This window comes from Nesoenas mayeri (genome assembly GCF_963082525.1).
Source record: "Nesoenas mayeri genome assembly, chromosome: 4".
Classification (NCBI taxonomy): domain Eukaryota; kingdom Metazoa; phylum Chordata; class Aves; order Columbiformes; family Columbidae; genus Nesoenas; species Nesoenas mayeri.
Genome location: NC_137540.1, coordinates 24,702,164 through 24,715,676, shown reverse-complemented (window position 1 = coordinate 24,715,676; position 13,513 = coordinate 24,702,164). Strand labels below are relative to the sequence as shown.

The window sequence follows — 13,513 nt, the reverse complement described above, 5'->3', positions numbered from 1 at the left end:
TTTATGCGGAAGAAATAAGTTCTAGCCCGTAGAGAAATAATGTGTTTAGCACTAACCCTGAGCTCTGTTTATTCCTGAGTGCAGAAAGGACAAAGGAGAGGCAAGAGGTTCTGACTCTGCTGTTCCCATCTGACTGTTTTTTATACCAAAGGCCATGCTAAATGCAAAGGTGCTGCTCTTGATCATTGCTACTGCAAGAGCAATTACAGAGCATCTGGCACACTTCAGCTTCCTATCTACAGCCTTGAGCTGAATGCAGCAGGGCAGAAAGTGACAGGAGGAGAACTGGTGTCCAGACCTCATCTATAAGTTTCAGACTGTGCATGTGTGCTAATACTTGTCACAACTGCAGAAGTCAAATATTCACACACTCTGTGACATTTTCAGTGGTACCTAACAGAATTTAACTTGCTTTCATTGTAATTCTCAAGAAGTTGAATACCTTGTAATGTTCTTCATAATTTCCCTAGTGCCGTTTCATTTGGGCTATGTATAGGTGTGCTTGAATTCCTGTAAGCAAACAGTAGGCTTTCAGAAGTCTGACTAGTGTAGGAATATCTGTAGGATGGTTCTGGCATGGAAATGCAAATCATGTACTGAAGCATCGTATTTGACCAAGACCTCAATGTCTTGGCAAAATTGTTTGGTCTTGGATTTGGGAACTGGTCCCAAAATGAATTTAAAATTAAGAGAAGCCTTTCTGTTAGCTTCACTGGGCTGCGGATCAGACCTTCTAACATCTGACTGCTGATAACACTTTCCACATTTTTTTTTTCTTGCCTACGTAGGAATTATTTAGGTCTTAAAATTGTAATTCTGTCAAGCAAAATAATTTCAGGCTGTCCCTCACAGGACAAAAAAGGGCATGGGGAATGCAGAACAGCCAGATGTATTTGTGATTAGGAGCGTTAGTGCCAGTGGTACAAAAGGCTTTCAGATGTTTCAGAAAACCTTCTAGATAAAAGTATAATAATATCTGTTCTAAAGGCTGGTGGAGGAAGGCTCCTGGCAAGTGCACTGCTGCAACCTTTGAGAAAGAACAAGACAGGAATGCTTTGAAATAGCTCCTTCCAGTGACATAACTTGAGAGAAACTCCTTGCAATGTACGTCTTGAAAGAATGGTTGCTAAGCACTAGTGGAAAGATAACTTTCTTCTGAAGTATTTTTTCGCCTCTTTGACATGGTCTTTCCTTCCATGTGCAATACACTTGCACAACAGTTGAGCAGCAACAGATTTGAAGCACTCTAGTGAGAAATAGTCCAGTCTTTACCTCCTGCAATAGTTGCTCACAAATGCATTTCTGCGTTGTAGCAGAGATTCAGGTGTTGTGAAACATATTATGGGTAAGATGAAGGCAGACAGTGTTTTCAGGTACTAAATGCTTTTGTGCAGTTCTTACTCAGCCAGACTAAAGAAAGGAAAAAAAAAAAAAGGAAGCTCACTAGTCAGAGGCAGCACTCCCTGCCTGAAAGGTACTGATAACCTTAAACTTAGGCACAGAAGCCTATAGTTCATGGGAAATAAGTAGAAAGGAACCCAAAAGTAGACATTACTTGAAAAATGAGTTGTATCTCTTCATGTAAGCATTGCAGTATTGAAGTAATCTAATTTTATATAGAGCTGTTGAGTCACAGATTTTTATGCATTTTGCACTCAAGCACTTACCACACATACGTGTGTATGTGTGTATATATATATATACGTGACAGACAGGTTCACCAATGTGCAAATCATTTGTTGCTGCAAAATTGCAACATTTTAGTAGATGTGTTAATGTGTCTGTTGTGGAAAAGTCATCTCAATGCAGTGCTGTGTTGTCTGCTCTTTCGGGATGCTGCGTGGTTTGCTCTTTTGGGAGAACAAGGAGATTAGACGTTGGGACAGGCTGGAGGAGTGCGGGTCTGGGTAGGTGCTTTGGGGGCTTCTCATCTTTATCCTTTCTGTGCCAGGCTGATGTTGGACTGTGGAAGACCTGATACAGCATCTGAGTGACAGCAAGGATGAGGAAGGGTTGCTGGAAATAAAAGCTGGTGATGGTTTGCATGCTTGAAATGTGCTATCTTGGCCATGGGAAATTCAGTGAGAATAAAAACATACTGCATGCCATCAGGCTGTCTTGCCAAATGGGTCATCTTGGTGCAGTCCTGTGACTATTCATTGTAGCTAGATTTGCTGTGCTGTAATGATTTTTCTGACTGTTTCCTGGCAAAGCACTGGGATCTGAGAGAGCTGCCCAATTGAACAGAAACACTTCCATGCTTTCTGTGCACGGCACCGGTGTGGCCGTTCCCTGTTGGCGAGGATAATGTTAAGTGTAGTTATTTGCCTTTTAGAGAGACCAGTGAGAGAGGCAGATTCCCTTATGGGAGCAGAAGGAGGTTGGATCTGGGCCAGCGGTGGTAGGTGGTGGTGGTGGGCTCTGTGGACCAGGAGATGTTGGCGCAGAGCTAGTGTGTCAGGGAACGTTTCTCATTCTGTTTACTTTGCACTTCTGATGACCAGACAAGCCCAGGAGAGTTTGCCCACTGCCCGCCCCAAACACACAGACCATGTGTTCAGTTCTGCTCATTACCTAAACTGGAGGTTGGCCAAGTCAGTAGAGTTGACTCTGGCAGCAAGTACAAGTTGCATTTCCCGTTCAGAAGATGGGTTTGAGTAATATGCTCATTTAGTGCTTGCAAATGCGTAGCTTTCTGCCTTGTCTCATGAGGGTGAGAGGACTTGGAGTATGTTGATGTAATTCCACACTTTGTTGTGTGTTATTTACATACTGTTTGCACCTCGCTGTTTTCTGCATAAGTGCCAGCACCCTGATATTTCTGCAATTTATTTTTATGACCTTGGTGTTGAAACAGCTGTAAAAATAACTAGTGAAAGTGAACCAGCTGCTGGAATTTGTGATTCCAAGTCTGGTTTGTAGTACACAGAAAAGGGAAGGAGAGATGGAAAACAACAAATAAACAGTCTCGTGGCTAAATACAATTCTTCTTAACAAAAACAAGGCAGGTTGCTAAAATTTTAACTGCTGAAAATAATGAAATCACTGATAAATAAGACAACCTTTTTGTATAGAGTGTCCAAGGATACAATACTGTTTTTATTCAAAGATCTTACACTTGCCTGTGGGAACTTGTGAGCAGTATAATGTCATCTCTCCTATACCTCCTTTATTTAATATTGCAGAAGTAGTTTAAGATAGAAATTTTAGTGAAGAGATGTAGATCAATTCACATTTTGCATGACTACCTAAAATCAGAATACTTAGGCTTTACACTGGTGTCAACACTAGTGAAATGCGACTTTGTGGAACAAAATTTTAAATAGCCTTTCACCCAAGTAGTTAATTGCTTTTGACTTGAGTATTTAGATTCTTGTTTGTGGTCTGAGTGTAACAGGAGTAATACACATAATTACTGTATTTAAACTCCTCTTTTGTTCCTAGCTTGAGGCTGGCCCAAGCAGCAGAGACAAGCTGGACAGGTTAGCTGGGGAGTTGTTGTGCAGCAAGGAGCCGGGAGTAGCCTATGGGCAGTAACTTTGTTCTTTTTTTTCAGCTGCAATAACTTCCCTGTTGTTTACAATGCTTTCCTTAAATACTTGCTAAGTCACTTTTTAAGGATGTGAGTTGGGAGCTGCTTCTTGGCATCTACTTGGCCCAGCCAAAAACCAGCAGCATCCAAGGGATTTCTGCTCGGATTCAAAAAATGCCAGTTATGAGTTGGTTGTATTTCCTTTTGGAGAGAATAATCTCATACAGCACAGATAGGTCTGTCCCCATTCTTGACATGTTTTACCAGACAGGGTGTTAAGCAGAGGTAGGGTACAAGTTTAATAAAGCCTGCTGTGTATGGCTGAAGTTGGTTCTTGGGAGATGATCCTATCATTTCTTATTGCAAATAATTTCACTTAACGTGTTTTCATCCTCCTAAAGAGCTAAACTAATGAGTAAGAGGGGTTGGGCATCCAGGGATAAAGCTGTAGGGGTTTCAGAGGCTGCTTGGCTACTGCTTTTTTTTTTTTTTTTGCATTTGTAGTTAGTTATTACAGTGCATAGTGAATGAAAAATTTATTACAAGAGCTCAGACGACCTTGAAGTGTGAGCAGAGATTTATGAAGAAACTGAGAAAGCAAACTATTAATTTTTCTAGTGGTACTTGAATCCCCCTTCGCAGCACCAGATTGGAAGGAGGCAAGGGCCAGTTCAGGAAGTTGCTGCAAATTCTAATACCCTCTGCAGCCCCAGAGCTGCTGTTTTCAGAGCGTGCACTCTGATGGTACGTGACCCTCACAGAAACCCACTGTCAGTGTGATCTGAGCGTTTATCGTCTGGTTGGTTCTTGCTCAGATGTGATTGTAACTCCAGGCCCAAGTTTGCGCTGCTGAGAGCCAGACATCTTTGTCTATTTTGCAGGGACACTTTGCTCAAGTAAATGGAACAGTACAAATGTTCTGGATGAATCTAGGTGAACCCTAAAGGGGCAGGATAAATATTTTCTTTTCCTTTTTCTGAAAAGAATATCAAGTGATTTAAGTTCTGATCTTGCAATTGACACTTTGCAATAAAACCTCTGTGCTGGTGTTGAGGCCCATTAACCTCAGTGGCACTGGGCAGTTAAGAGTTTTAGTCACGGAGATCGGATTCCAGGCTACGGCCCAAAGCAGGGATGTGACAACAGGCTGTATGTACGTGTTAAAAGCAGAAGGTGTAAGCGCACAGCAGAGGTGGCAGCTGGAGAAGTTGTTCCAAAGAAGGGTAAGTGTGAATGGTAAGAAGAAAGGAGCTGAAGGAAAAAAAGGCTGAAAAACGTTCCTGCCTGGAATCTATCGATCTGTTTATTTATTCTTGCTTGATTCTGCTGCAACTTACTTTACAAAAATGTAACGCTGTCCAGATAAAGTACTTGGGTTAATTGTCAGAGGGATTGTCTTGTCTATGAAATGAATGTGTATCCCTCTTTCTAATCTGCTTTAAAAGCTGAGGACATACCTTTGAAATGCCAATGTCTGTTACTCTGTTCAGGGACAGTGTTGTTGCTGTGTAGGAGGCTGGAGCGGGAGTACCAGACTGGACTCACCAGTCTACTTTGCCAAAGTCAGAACAGGAAGCTTTGGTCTAGATATTCTCAGTCACAGATGTCTCCTGCCTGCAATGTCTAGAATATTGTATTCTTTTCCCACCTTGATGTTTCGAAACAATAAATACCCATGAAACAGGCTTTCCCAGACCCTGACAGCTGGGCAAGTTCCTGACTGGGCAAGAAAGGCTGCCAGTGTAGTTCAGAAAGAAAAGCAGCATGTCCTTCAAGCGCTTACAGACAGTGAAATTTCATTCACCATTAATTTTGCACAAAGCTGTGTTTGTGGATGTAGTCACATTTTATTCTGCTTAGGTGTAAAGGATTTGACACACATAGGTCTCGATTTGATTTGTGTTGTAACTGAAAATATCAGAACTTCCAACTCAGAAAATCCTACATTTGAGCTGTAGACTTGACAGGGGATCAGGAAGAGCTTTTTGACCATGAAGATTAAGCACGTGCCTGCAGGACTGTATATACAAAATCCATCAGGAAGATTCATGACTGTCCAGAGATGGTGAGAAAGTACGGTTTTAACAAGGCTGAAAAAGCCATATGAAGCTGTGACAGTTTAATTGCACACTTCAGCTCTACCTTTGACACACTTCTTGTGCATTGAGCTGATGTACCAGAGTTATGCATGATTTGCAAAATGTCTGTAATAAGTGTAGGACACACACCCACTTCAGTCAAGGGATTCCTTGTATGAGGGGATATGCAGCTATTCTTGTATTTAATGTCAGCATTACATTAAATTGACTTTATTGAAAAAAAAAAATAAAATAAGAGGCCTGCTTGTCTGGTGGGGTGTATTAAGCCCCAGGGACGCAAGGGCTTCTTTAATATTATGTGACAGCACCAAGCCTGTCAGGAAATGTGAAATGCAGAGGTCTGTTAGTGAGAAGCATCCTGCCTCCCTTAGTCTGAAGATGTATTATCAGTGTATTCCTCATTACTGTCTGTAATCTGGCAGAACTCACCTCAAGAAACAGCTGGTGTCTTCCTCAGTGCTGGTTAGAATATCCCACACTGTACTTGAACAAATCGTTTGCCTCTTGTTTATATTTTAGCAACTCAGTTCATTATTATTATTATTGTCTTTTATAGGTGAGTAATAGTCCCTCAGCGAATGGGAGTGCTACTATGAGAATAAGCAGGCAGATGAAAAATGCTTTTATAGCACACTTTCGTAGTTGGAGCATGTTTTTTTTTCCAGCTGTACTGAAAGGAGCAGTTTACTGCCTGGATAATAATCTGATTATTTTACCTTTCCCTCTTGTTTTCTCAACAGGAGAGTTGCCTGGTCCCAGTATGGAAGAACACAATGGCTCTGCAGAGACTCCCCTGCCGAGCCATGGGCGGCACAGTGCTGTCAAGTGTGGGTGGCTCCGAAAGCAAGGAGGCTTCGTCAAGACTTGGCACACACGCTGGTTTGTTCTCAAGGGTGATCAGCTTTACTATTTCAAAGATGAAGATGAAACCAAGCCTTTGGTAAGTGAAAGGAGGAAATAGGATGGGAGGTGAGGGGGAGAAAGTAAGTAAATACAAGTAGAGTTGTCTGGTGTTGAAAGAACTAAACCTCTCCATCTCTGTCACTGACTTGGTACAGCTTGGGATTTTGTTTACCATGAATACACAACGGAGTCAGGCCTTGGTAATTAATGTGGTTCCCCGTCAGGCTTGTTTCTAAAACTTCTTTTTCCAGGTCAGGCTTTCTCATTTCCGCATTTTAAAGGGTGTGAAGTGTACATGAAGTTCAAGTAGCAAAAGTCAGTCACATGGACATGATTGATGCAGATGAATAAGCTGTACTTGAAAAGTTACTGCGTATTTTTCTGCTCTTCAAAATGTTGAGTGTCCTCACTTTGTGTTTTCCCAAATAGGAAATCCCTTAAGCCTGTAGCTTGAATGCATTGCCATCTGTAGTGTGGAACAAACTGCTGTCTGCTGTCTACTTCTCTTGTGGTGATTTACTGCTCCTTAATGCTCATCTGTTTTTCGATCTATTTAGCTTTTTCACCAGCATGTTTTAGAGCCGTCAATCTCCAGAGTGCTGTAAGAGTAGAGTAAATAATGCTGCCTCTCAAGTGAGGGCAGGCCTGAACCTCTGTGATAATAAGTTAAGAAGACAGATCTGGTGCTAGCACCTACAGGAGTATGGTAGTCCTATGTGTTAATAATTTCCTAGATGCTTGTGACTTCAGAAGAAGCTCTGACATCTATGAATTACCCTTTGCAGATATTAAAATATGACTGCACTCGTACTATTTATGCCTACTAAATTTTTGATGGTGTAGCTTTATGTGGAATTTGACAGGGCATTCTCAGAAATATGAAGCCCCTCTAGTCCAGCTTCCTGGATGCAACGGCTCATGACACTTTGCCAATATTTACAGCTTGCATTATGGTGCATGGATTAAGAAAACTGTTCAGTCTTGAGGTGAACGTTCACAAAGAAGGTTCATATGTGAGTTAACTTCTAAGTAACAATTTCACAGCCTTGGTAGCCGTTTGCCCGTAAAGTTTTCCCATCTAGTTACAGGTTAAATAAATAACACACTGCATATTTACAAATTACATGTTAGTGTGAGTACTTTGAATATGAAATAGCTAATCATTTCTGGGAAATCAAATGTCTTTCACTATGTCTATTCTGATATTCAAGAGCAGCCATAAAAATAAAAATGTGTATGAGCCAGAGCCTGGGTTTTGAGAAGTACCACTCTGCTTCCTAGCACCTGGCATTTGCTACTATGTTTGCATGGAAGGACTTAATTGGTTTTTGAGAGGTGACACAAAGTTTTATTGCTTGGAGGTTTGTGCAGCACTAAGAGCTCAAATTATCGTCTTGTCTGTCTTCCACTGACCTGTGGGATGACTTCAGAAGAGACTATTTGCTGTTTCCCTTTTGTGGAGGTAGCGATTCTGATCTTCTGATACCTTTGGTAAGTTAGGTAACAGATGACTAAATAACTAAAAGTTTGAGTTTTCCACTTAAGCCTCAAGTAACTTCATAAAGACACCTGGAGATATGAGGTGAGGGAGGCAAGTGCCAACAGAAATGTATTTGCCAATGGGTTTGGAAAATGAATGGACCTGTCCAAATTAGGATCAGTCAATATCTCATCTTGGTGTAGCTTTGGAATATTTCCGAAGTGAACTGCACAAGTGTCCATTCCTGAAATGTGTCCCAGGTTCAAAGCCACATGCAGAAATGGGTGTTCCCCATTCAACTACACTGAAGGGTATGTTGCATTAACTTTGACAAGAAAATCACTGTGACCTTCTGGGAACCCTGGTATTCTTGCTTTGGAGAGCTAAAGCAAAGAGTTACATTCATACCATGGATTTTCAGTGCATGGGGATATCATAGGAGATGGAGAGCTGTATTTTGTTACGTTAGCAATGTAGTATTGGATCTGTATGTGAGAATAAAAACTTGTTTATTCACTACTGGATTGTACAGTCTGTACGACATACAGTTGTACAGTGATTTGTCTAGACAATAACAGAGTTAATGATTCTTTTTATAGATTGGATTGCAGTTTTATTTTTCTAGTTGGTTGTGTTTGGAAGGAAGCAGAGACCTGTGATTACTCATCCTGAGGAATGCTCTAGTTACACACTTTGTGTATATATATTTGTAGGAGGTAGAAGTAGTACAACAGGAGAGGACAGGACAAAACAGTGAGTTGATGTTCATAGTCTTACTTAACATGAATTAGAGCAAAGCAGAGTCCAGTTTCTGGTGTAAATTCAGCAGGTCTCCTGAGCAGCAGTTTTCTTCACATTTTAGGCTTGGGTTCTGTCCAGGCTATACTAGATATTGCACACCGAAGTTTGCGTTTTTGGAAGTGATGGAGTTGTGACTGGAACTGAACTTCAAAAGCATATTATCTGTTGGACTTCATTCTACAAATGACTGTATATAATGGGATTAAAGAAAAAAAATAACATATTGTGTGTAGACCATCGGTAAATGCTTAGGAGTTTCTGAAGCACGCTCATTTCCTGCTAGTTGTATAGGTAGCTACCGCAAAACGCTTTAGCCAATGTGTGTACGTCTCCTTGGTGTCAGGCTATTAAATTTTAAAGTCATTAACTATCAGTGTGAGAGTGGGGAAATGTCCCTGCCTACCTGTGTCAGCTGCCTACAGGTACAGGAGCAAGTGAAGAACAGCAGAGGGAAAAGCAGTACACATCTGTTTGTCTTAAGCCAAGGTCAGTGAATTGTCATTGATTCTTTATCATCATCAAACACAGGAATATTTCCCTTGTAGTGTTTTATCGGTAAGAATAGCAGCTAGATTTTGCTCTGATATCCTTGAAATGTCTCTGGGATCTGGCAAAGATGGTGTTGCTGTTTACTGAAGATGTAGGTACAGAAAGCAGTAATATCTGGAAGGCAACCTAGCAAGTAAGTGAGCAAGCCCATATCATGTGAAGAAATAAAATCAGATTTCTGATAATTCTGGGTAATTTTTACCTTGGAAGTGATAGAGCATTCTGCCTTGTTAATTCTTTTTACCTTCTTGGTAAATCACCTTATTCCTGCCAGCCTGTTGTTCTTTAGAAAGCCACTGTTACGCCGTATCTGAAGGTCAGCTATCCAAGCTTGAAACGTGGGCAGCTGAAAAATATCAGCATTAGCATTCCTTGTTTCACTGTACAGCTCTTGTTTAGATGCAGCCAATGAAAATCTGTGTCTTGCTTGTTTATCTGCCAATGGCTAACTTTTCCAGCTCTGTCTGGGTTGGTATGGCATTAATTGAAGGTAGGAGAAGGAAGTTGGTGCACTCTTGTTGATGAGACAGCTTGCTGCTTCGGTGCTTTTGAGAGCAGCAGGAGGGACCTTCCAAGCATCATCTCCTTGTTGCGGCTTTACTGTCGCATTCTCCTGGTGTTAGTGAGGAAGTGAGTTCATGGGAGCAAAGCTAGGAAGCCTGTCCTGATGAAGCATCATTGATATGAGACTCGAACAAGAATGGCAGGATCCCTCAGTCAGAAGAGTCTTTTAGTATTTATTTGCCACTCAGCTTAGTTTGTGGACTTGAATTCGAGGTATGGATAGTAGAGAGATCTTAAAGAATTGTGAACTAGCCTTCAAGAAATACATGTTGGTGTATACCTGAAATCAGACAATGATATGCTGTTTCAGTTTATATCCCATTGTGAACATTTTGGTGTGTTCAGTTTCTATCCTCTACATCTTGTTAAGCTCATGCATGTTTGGTGTAGATAATGCTACAGAGTATTTGATGGCTCACAGGATCTTAGAAAAGCCTTGGGAAGAGACAGCGGATTTCAGTGCTAAGGTGTGAATCTTAAACATTAAATTTGAATGGGTCTTTGACTGAAGCTGAATAAGTGGCAGCTGGAATATTAAGTGCAGGTTACCATTTTTCTGTAAGGGAAAGACTGTCTCTGTACAAACAGAATATTTTATCTGCTCCTTTCCACCAAAATACGTGCTTCCCATCTAATTCCATTTGTATAAAAATTTCATTGGTAGAAAAATCCACTTAATAGCATTAATAGGAAACAGATGACAAATTTCACTTGCATTTTTAAATGAAAATAACGCTTCTAATGAATGTGTTAAATAGAAATTAATATGATAATTACATAATTTGAAACTTAGCCTTTCAGTATTAGTATTGAATATGATTAAAGACTGAGCATTGAGCCTTTTTACAAGTTAAAAGGGAATGGAGGTCAAGGGAGAAAACCCAAATTGTACATGACACGCACTTCAGAACTGTGTCACAAGAAATGGGACTTGATGTGAAAACAGCGAGCAATGTCCAGACCGCTGACAGAGTGTGCTTTGGGTTGTGTGGGTTTGTGCTTTGTGTTTGGTTTGTGGTGGCATTTTTTGTTTGTTTGTTTGTGGTTTTGTTTTTTATTTTTGTGTTTGTTGTTTTGTATGTGTGTGGTGTGTTGTTTTGTTTTGTTTTGGGTTTTTTTTTTTTCATTTTTAGGCAAAACACTTGCTATTAATCTAGGAAGCAAAAGCAGTCTTGGGATGGACATGTGATGCTGGGTAAAACCCTTACCTGTGTAGGAGCAGTACTCTGAAATACTGAGTTACCTGAGTTACCTACTGCAAACTGTAGGGGAGCAATTAATCAAATATCATTGTGTAGATGTCACAAGAAATGTAGGGGGTTGATAGAGAAAGTGTGTTTCTTGGGAATTTCCCTGAAAACTCAATATGCTGGATGAAATTATGTAAGATTTTCTCCATTAGTAGTGATGTTTGCCAGTAATGAAAGGACTTGTTAGGAAGGATTTCTATTATTGGCTATTGAACACATTTTTTGAGGGTATGGAATACAGAACTTAGTCACCAAACAAACCAAACTCTCCTACCCTTGAAAATTCCCCCAGAAAACACAGCTTAAACAGTTCACGTGAATGCAGTGGAATGGAAGGATGTCCAATATGTCTTAAATGAAGATTTTAAAGCAGTCAAATGACACGGTGTTCTGCGAAGGCAGTCAGCCAGCTGAGACACTAACGTGCTATGGAGCAGTCCTGAGAAAAGGCTTCCCTTCACCTAAAAAAGCACCAAACTGAGAAGAAATAGCAGCTCTGTATTTTGGGTGTCTGAATAGAGCTTGGCGCAGTCATGGCCTGGGTGTCCTTGCTGTCCTTTCAATCCTTTGGCAGCCTCAAGTGTGATGTCGCTCCTATGTCCTTCCCCTTCATGGCTTTTGACTTTGCACAAGCTCACTGAAGTGAAGTACTGCTTGTTGCAGTTTTGCATACGTTTTGTAAGCTAGAAACAGATTTTGGGTTACATGTGTGCTCCTGGAATAACGACATTTCGTGTTTCTTGAAACGCTTAATTGAAGGAGGAGAAGCCTCTGTGTAACATACCTTTCTATTTATGACAAGTGCATTTTATTCCTTTCTGCTCATTCTTGATCTCTGAGCATAAAGTCAAGTTTTAAAATGAAAATGAACTTCTTAACTCTTATTGCTGAGTTTCAGATGAGATGGGAAGAGTTGTATGCTCTGTGACATAACTAGCAGAATTTCACGCTTGTTTTCTGTGTGTCAAAGAAACAGATATGACCTGGCATTGCAACAGGCAAAGCCATCCAAAGCCTGATCTCTCTCACAGTGAACTAACCCAATGGTATTACATCTGTTTAGTGCAGAAAGTGAGGTGAAATCCCCAAAACCACTTCAGGTGTTTCTTATGGGTTTTCAGGGAATGACCCCTCAAATACAGGCCTATAAGCAGGCTTTTGCAACTCAAGTGGTGAAATTTCTGGAATACAGAGATGGTTATTAAAGGATAGGTCTTAGCTTCTACAGTTTACTTCTGCAATTTTTAATACCTGCCTGTCTTTGGTTTTAAGTTCCTTGTTGCTGCAAGTTTTAGCAACTTATTCATAGCAATTTTTTTTTTTTTTTAACTGCAATTACTTAAGTCAGTGCTATCAAAGGTATAATATACTTAGGTCAGTAGATACCCATGGGAATTTTGTACAAAAGAGGTGAGTGTGATACGGGTAAGTTTACTTGAAACCAGGGTGTTTCTGATGCCATTATTCTGTTGCTTTGAAAGGATTTCTCAAATTTGCAGGACTGAATTTGCCCTCAGTTTGAGACAAATAGCCATAAGGTCAGTCATTGAGGCGCTCAATTTGGAGTGGATCAAATTCCAACTTTAATCTCCTTTTCTGCTTATTTCAGACCAAACAATGTGCTCATTTTTTTTTCAGTAATTGTTGTTTTATTTTATTCCTTTGAAAAACTTTGGAGGCCTTGGGCTTGGCCCAGTAGGAGTCTTAAAAATTTTCCCAGGAAGCAAAAAAGTTTCTCCTTCAGCATTACCTGCCACATCAGTTACAGAAGTGTCACTAAGCACTGTGCAAGATTACAGATTCTGCACCAAAATTAGGCAGTTTTGTTCAGTGCATTGCACCAGCTGATGCTGTTGGAAATTCAGTTCCCCCATGAAGATAGTTTTTAGGTTTCGGTGCAGTGCAGGGAGTGTTCAGTGTCTCTCTTTGTTGGCTTTGTATGTAGCAGTTGTGTCAATGTCTGTGACTCGACTGGTAACTGTGGGACAGAATTTGGGTGGCAGGTAACATCTACAAATCACTATCCTGCTGTTGTACCATTTTCTTTAAATCTGTGCATATTTCATTCCTGAGGGCTTGTAGCTTTTCAGTCACCCTGAACTTGAGTTAATTTTCAAAACAGCTGTCAGGTGCAGTCTTTGTCTTTCTTGCATTGCTGCTGTTTTCTCTCTTCAGATCCTGCTCTGAGCCCAACCACTCCCAGGTTTTCCTTTGCCTCTCAATACTTTGGCTGGTGAATAAACTGTCCCCTCCTCTCCCAGTATCTATAGCATTCATAAAGGGCCAGTTGTACATTGTTGCTCTCTGACATGGATCAGTGTCTCCATCCTATTTG

The 13,513-nt window shown here is 40.7% G+C and overlaps 1 protein-coding gene across 1 annotated transcript in view; it reads left to right on the top strand.

Moving 5' to 3' along the window:
- Positions 1 to 13,513, top strand: part of ARHGAP24 (Rho GTPase activating protein 24) — a gene marked incomplete at both ends in the record, with an annotated part of 199,119 nt that overhangs the window by 22,054 nt on the left and 163,552 nt on the right. The window contains one exon of the mRNA XM_080343937.1: positions 6,372 to 6,571. Within this exon, the coding sequence (XP_080200063.1) occupies positions 6,372 to 6,571 (200 nt within the window). The remainder of the gene's footprint in view (positions 1 to 6,371; positions 6,572 to 13,513) is intronic.